The following is a 7,324-nucleotide window of genomic DNA, read 5'->3' on the forward strand; positions in this document are numbered from 1 at the left end:
TTACTCTGACCGAGGTATGGGAGTATTCGGATGTCCGAATCGCCCTCCAAATTACATTCAAATATATCTGATATTCAAACGGTATTTACTTACGTCTTCCAAGACCCTTGAAAGTGTAATTCGAAAATTCCAGGATTTAGAGAATACGAGATCTATGATATACAAAAAAAATAATAAAAAGGAATTTGAAATTCATTCACAACTTTGAAATTTAAATATGATAAACAGAATTTTAAATTTTTTTGAAGATATCAAGATATGTCAGGAAATAACGCATGTACTTGATTTTTTGTTGCTCGGCTGTGGTTGCACCACAGTTTGTTGACGATGAGTTATATCATTACTGTTTATATTACTGTTGGCCCTGTTGTTATTCCTTACTTTCAAACACAGTCCGTAGGGTCGAATGAATTGTGGATCATTCACTATTCTGTAGTTGTTGGCACCTTCTGGAATTCTTGTTTTGTCTGGTTTTATCCGAACCTGCATCAAAAACAAAATATCTGTTCTAACTCAGAGGGGGGGGGGGGGAGGGGGGGCTGGTTGACACAATTTTAATTTTAATCTGAAGATGATCGTTTCAGCTCTTACTAATTGAATTAAAAATACATTGCATGGCTAATCTCCGAAAAAGCCAATTTCAAAATTTATTGCATTTTGTGGAAACGAAACCGAATTGAGAATGTACTTCGCGTAAACCTTATTGCCCGAATTTCATCAGTAGACCAAACTCACAGACTTAAATTTGCTCTTGAACAGTGCTATGGATAACGAACACCGTATCAAATTAGTATCGAGAGAGACATTTCTGAAAATAATTGTCAAAAAGACTTTCTTTTATTTCGGTCATTGGATACTGTGACCGTTGGAATGGGGTAAATTTAAACAAACTTGAACTAGAAAAGCCCTAGGTCACTTGTTTCCACACAAGCCTACATCTTTAATCCACAAATATGGGTCGTGAAAGAGCCCAACAAAATCATATTTTTGGGATGCTTTCTTTGAACATTCGCCACGTAATGCAATTCTTTTTGCGATGGAGTTTCCATCTTCACAATTGTGACAGGCTACCACCACAAAAATTGTGAGAGTTCGGAAAAACCAAATTGCGATCGAATCAGAACTATTTGCTGAGTCTCTGATAGATTAAAGTGGTTCTTCCAAAAACTCCAAAAATCGTCCTTTGGCTTTGAGAAAAAAATAAACACTTTGTGGCAAAATTGCAAGTAAGTAATTTTACCTATCAATAAATTGGAACAACCCTTGAGAGATTTGATACAAAAGGTAGTTTAACATCAATTGCACTTGCAATTTAAGTGGTATTTGGTGTATTAAATTGCTTGAAAAAGAACATGAAGTTCCTTAATTGGTTTTCAAATAATTCCACGCGCATTGAGAGAAAAAAAATTATATTTTGCTCCCGTGGTCCACTGAGAGTTGATTTCTAGTCCGAACTCAGATATTGGAAACAGAATAGTTGACGAAACACGAGAAATTATTATCTGCCAATGAGCAACGTGAGTAGTAAAAAAAGTGGCCAGAGACATCAAACGGGGTTAGGTCTCTTTTTGTGCTACTCATATCTTACCAACATTGGAATCAATGAATTTCGATTACCTAATGCAAGTGCAAGATCAAGATTGCAAGTGCTATAATAATAAGAAAGAAATTCAGCAACTGAAATCCTGAAATAAATTTTCTGAAAATTGATAAGAATTTGAGATTTTCATAAGCTCAACAGAAGTAAGAAATAAGACTTTCAGCATAGAAATTTTTTGCAAATTTTGTCATAAAAAATATGGACAAAACAATTGCACAACCCGAGGGTTGATGGCAGAACAAGTCATCGCTGAGTAAGAGACATTTTAGGGTGGCCAGTACTCACTTTTAGAATGTTCATGTCCCTAATTTACAAGGGCCAGTCTTGATTTTTTTGTAAAATTTACTGCAAAGAAATTAATATGCTCAGCTTAACTCCCGCCAACAAGGCTTGATTTATATGCAATTCGAACTTCGGGTGGGTATTTGTAACAATTAATTTGCGTAGCAAGTCTTAACCACTAAGCTAAATGGGCTATGTGGTAATTGCCTACAAACTAGGTTATATATAAGTAGTGTGTATACTATTATAGTTCATACCAGTTATGACACTACTCTGCTCAGACTTATTTTTGGGGTAAGAGTAATTTTCAGTTTGCAAAAGATAACTTTAGCCTGGACCAACTCCATGATCTCAATATAATGAAGAATAACTGCACATAAACAAACTTAAAATATTCTGGAGATGCAAAGTTTCAGAACTAAATTAAAATTTTACACTTGGAAGGTTCTGGTTCAGCGGTGAAAAGCTCTGAGACCCGAATCTAAGAGACCAATTTACGTCAAAATTTGAAGAAAATGTTCAGGAACATTTTTCTGATGTTGAGTAAAAAAGCCATCAGTTTCAAGCAAATTACAACAGCAACTTGAATGAAGTTCATTGCTAAGGTTTGCTGCAGATATTTATTTTTTCAATATCAATTTAGTTTAGATGAAGCTGATCTGAAATGGCTTAAGTGTGCTTACTTCTGTTTTTCAGACCAAATATGATAATTGTTTCTGTGCAATGGCAGCAGACAGTTAAAAATACCAATCTAAAAAAGCCATTGATGTATAATTTTTATTCTAGAAAGTTTCCAAAGACCCAATAAATTTCAAAACAGCGATTAGAAATTAGCACGATCTTCTTTTGATATGCAGGGCTCAAATCGTTAGACTATTTTCTCAAAATCGACTATAAATCAAAGATTAACTACCGTTTTTTTCAGAATTTCAATGTTTTAAAATGTATTTTAGCACCTTCTGCTTTTGTTTGAAAGATTGGAGATTGCCTTTAAGCTGTAGATTGATGCGGTAGATTGGCATTTTTAAGCGGTATATTGATATTTTTAAAAGTCTCTTCAAACTAACGGCAGATGTCAAAAGCCAGCAGATATCAGCCAAGAAAAATCAGAAGCAATTATTGATTCCTTAGCAAAATATTTTGAAAATGTGAGCGTACAATTATTGACAACAAAACAAATGCAAGAATTTCTCAGTTGTAATGTTTTTTCCCACTTTTATCCCTTTTGTCAAAAATTTTACACTTATCTTGAAGATAATTCTAGCGCCATCTGATTATTCCCACAAAACGGTTTTGTCCCCTGATCAAATCTTCAGCTCAGACACAAAATCTTTCATTATTCGGTGCAGTCAACACTCCAAGTAGTCGGCAAATAATGGCAACAAACGGCAAATGACGGTCTCTCAACAGTTTTGGGGTTTCCTTTTAAACAGTGATAAAACATGACTGAAAAAAAATCATTTTGTTAACAGCAAAAGTATTAAAGAAGCAATAAAGACAGAAAAACTATATGATTCTCATATAAACTTTGTTTCTTCCAACACCAGTTAGGAGCCAAAACAAACCGCACTGTTGAGATCTTGAATTGATAACTAATTTCGTACACATCCAAATATTAAACTACAAGTAACAGTATCAAGGAAACCAATCCATCAGAAGGGTGACATGAAACTTGTTGTATTTGTGCTAGCACAGCTCAATTTACAATTCATCCAATTAATATTAACTGTCAGACATATTCTTAGATCAACTTTCGGCGTCTTTTTTTTATTTGATTTAAAGGCTATTTAAAATTCGAACATAAAGTCAGTTTAAGAAAAAATCATCTATGAAGACCATGTTATTTGCAACAGAAGGTTTTGGCAAATTTGGTGTGATACATGTGTAAAATTTCGAAAAAAAATGCTTTGAAAGTACGATTATATTGAAAAAAATTCTTTTCTTATCAAAACAAGGGAAAAAATTGTTAAGTTGTTGCAAAAGGATAATAAATGATGGTTTAAAAAGTGAGAATTACTTCCATCGCTCTGATTTTCAAACTTTTTAAATCTCTCTAAATAAAACTGCTTTTTTTCCAGCAAATTGACTCAATTTTGTCCTAAGGTTCAATTATTCCATTAAATCCTGGTATTTAGTCTCGTCAGTGCTGATAACTACCCTTAAGTGGTCCGGCTTCTCCAAATACGTTTCCCAGTAGCAAACGAGGGAACAATAACGAGAAAATTACAGAGAAATTGTCATAATAACGTGGAATCAGAGCATTATAATCTTTAAAGAGGTTTGCTATACAAAGATTTCTATAAACGAAATAAAATTAAGGCTCATATAAAAGGGGCTAACATAAAACTTCAGTAGATTTAGGTGATTTTTCAGCCCAAATAAAACAGATAAATTTTTTGCATACAGTTTTTTTTGGAAACTCAGTTATTTTTACAACATTGAATTGCATATTTGAAACCAATTCAGCATCACCATTAAGTTTTTTGGATATATTTTAGCGCTTTGAAAAGTAAGGTGACAATTTTAGGTGATCCCAGGCGGGAGTGCCAGAAAAACACCACTGTATCCAGATTGAAACCATTTAAATCCAGACTTTGGCAGACGGTCCGATCTATTTTCCAGACTTTTGCGCGTTCATCAAACTTTCGTTCAATCGCCAAAGACTTTCATATGTTCATTTTCATGTTCAGACTTTCTTCTCTTCGCCATTCATGCATGTTCAGAATTTGTGCATTTTTCGATTTTTCGACGATTACAGACTATGTTAATTTGAACTCACAACAATTCACTCATGTTTAGTCTGCACAGAATTGCTTCCCTCTTGAACTCCAGCCCTGGAGTGCAAGCATAGAAATTTAAAAAAAAAATAAACAAATTTTGTCACAATATAATACCTCTATTTGTACAGAGAAAGCAATGCTTGGTTTCAAAGAAACTTTTTGAGTCCGCAAGTCAAGAAGTAGATGCCAATTATTATCAACTCATTTGACTCACCAGAAAGAGAGCATGCAAGCTGATAATGTCTCAAAGTTCATTTTCTAACGTTAAGTTCTAATCCTTTTTTGAGCTATGTGATCGGATGAAATATAGGTTTCGTGACTCTGACCAAGTCACTGAGAAAATTTGACATTAACAAACAACTGCACAGAAAATCGAGATATCTTCTGCAGAATCATGTAACCCTACTTGAATTACGAGCTCTAAATTTTGAAATCTTGCACTATATATAGCAAATATTGGCAAATTCACAAATACGTACCGTACCGTAGTTAGGCCAGAAATGTTATGTCCATTCCATAATTTATCGTAACTTACCACCAGTTACCAATTCCTATTGAAATCTTAGGGAGTTTCTCACTGGGAAATTAGGGAAAAAACGAACAAATATAGAGATTTTGTCATAATTAACACGGGCCACACATCGGGACTTGTTTCCTAAAGTTGTATAACGTGCAGTACTGTGAACAAAAATACCATATACTTTACACAAATATAGGACTACTGATAGCTATAATTTATTTTAAAAAAATTGAGTGCTTGTATAATTAAGCTACCATAAAAATTCAGTAGATTGCGTCAGTTTTTCGCACAAATCTCACAGTTAAAAATTTTTGATAACAATGCAGCCAAACAGTTAACATTCAAGATTTACTGAAAATTCAATGCATTTTTAAGCATCGCGGTGCATTTTTAGAACCATTTCAGCAACATTTATTATTTTCTGGAAATTTTTTAGCCTTTTGAAATTTCTACAAATTCACGTGAAACTAGGTCGAGGTGCCAGAGAACAACCGGTGCCTCCACACAGTCTCAGATGGAAAGTGTCAATGTGCAGACAGCGACAGGCCGACTAATGGAAGGATCTCATGTCCAGTCTTTTGTGAGTTCAAGTTGCGGTTCCGGAACATAAATTCTGTGCCAGAAACGTCAATATTCCTTTTTATATCATCTTGCTGGACATAAAGCTCAATTGAAAAATAAATTGTATTCACCTGAAGTACACAAGGTGACTCTCCGGGACTGAACCGTGAATAGCTCTTCGATATTTCGATGAAGGCTGCAAAGTAAACCCCAACCCCGCACGGCATGCCAGCCTTGTCACTCAATTTGTTCGTATCAGTGGCGCTCTGAAATGCCTGGCCACCTCCAGCTTTGAGTAGCCTGGACTGGGTTATAGCCTTTGTTCCCTCCTGGGTACTTCCATGAAACCCAACAGCCCACTCATTGTCGTTGTCATTCATAAGAACCCAGTCGTTATTACCGTTATCGTATCTATATATAAAATCAGTGTTGACTGAAAGACATTTTAAAATATCATATTTTTTGCTGCAACTCAGAAAAAGTTTATGATTATAAAACTGCGGATATTTTGAAAAACGTCTCGATTTTTTTTAACTTTTTGTTACCTCAAAAAATGTTATGTCGAAGCTCTAGACTGAAATAGGTATTTGTAACAAATGGAACAAAAATGGCCGAAAGCAGGAAAAACGGGAAAATGTGGGCATCTTTCGGTTTGATTGCTTACTTTGTGTTTCTTTAATGAAATTTCAAATTGACGCATTTTTGTAGTAATTTTGTGATGTTGATATAATGATTCTTCTGTTCAGAATTTTTTTAAAAAGTAGCTCACAGGTGTCGACAACGAATGTTCCCCGAAAATAAAGTGCCCTCATTTTAACATCATTCCACAAATGGGAGAAATATAGTGAACTAAACACAGCTTTACCTATCCCAGCATCGAAGACCAACTCTGATCCAGTCCGAATCTGGCTGGAAATAATCCAATTTTCCTCGTAACTGTTTGTCACCCTGGGAATTTGGGAAATCAATGTCGCCTCGAGAATCGAAGTCTTCCTTCTTCAAGGAAAGAATTGTCATTAGGTTTTTTGCTTTTTGAGTTTTGGGATCTAAAATAACAAAAGAGTTAAGCATAACTTCGAGTTACTGCGGTTCTTGTAGGTACTGTAATGAAATTCACATAAAAAGAAGGCCCGATTTTGTTCTTAGCTGAGATTCTTTCAATTTAATGAACCCAGTGTGGTCATATCTCTGGTTTCACTTCAAGAATACGCTCTAATACATGTACGCTCATTATTAGGAAAAGATACAACTTTTGAATTCGCATCATTTCTAATTTTTCCCCACAAACCAGCTTGGAGTTTGATCCTAAAAGGATTCTCAATTAAGGCTTTGAAACGCATCCTTTTTTGATGTCTTATTGGTTTGCAGCTTGTTTGTTTTTATTGGTTTGAGTTTTATAATTTGTTATACTTTTATTGAGTTTTTATTGAGTTTTAACGAGTTTTATTGATTGATAGGCGTGATGAAAAGCACTCGTAGAATTCAATAGTATTCGAAACAATTTTTAATGTTCGGACCCCTCTTGAGGGCGGAGGATCCATAAACTCAACTGAGTTTTTTTTGTTCAGACAATTTTGACCG

General features: G+C 34.6%; 1 protein-coding gene across 1 annotated transcript; it reads right to left on the reverse strand.

Moving 5' to 3' along the window:
- Positions 1 to 261: 261 nt before the first annotated feature.
- LOC142353397 (uncharacterized) lies at positions 262 to 6,760 on the reverse strand. Its single transcript, XM_075405631.1, has 3 exons — positions 6,609 to 6,760; positions 5,875 to 6,154; positions 262 to 483 (listed from the first exon to the last, which is right to left on the reverse strand). The coding sequence occupies exons 1-3, from the start codon at positions 6,758 to 6,760 to the stop codon at positions 262 to 264; spliced, it is 654 nt and encodes a 217-aa protein (XP_075261746.1).
- Positions 6,761 to 7,324: the final 564 nt, after the last annotated feature.

The sequence above is a fragment of the Convolutriloba macropyga genome, chromosome 14 (genome assembly GCF_964194025.1).
Source record: "Convolutriloba macropyga chromosome 14, txConMacr16.3, whole genome shotgun sequence".
Classification (NCBI taxonomy): Eukaryota; Metazoa; Xenacoelomorpha; order Acoela; family Convolutidae; genus Convolutriloba; species Convolutriloba macropyga.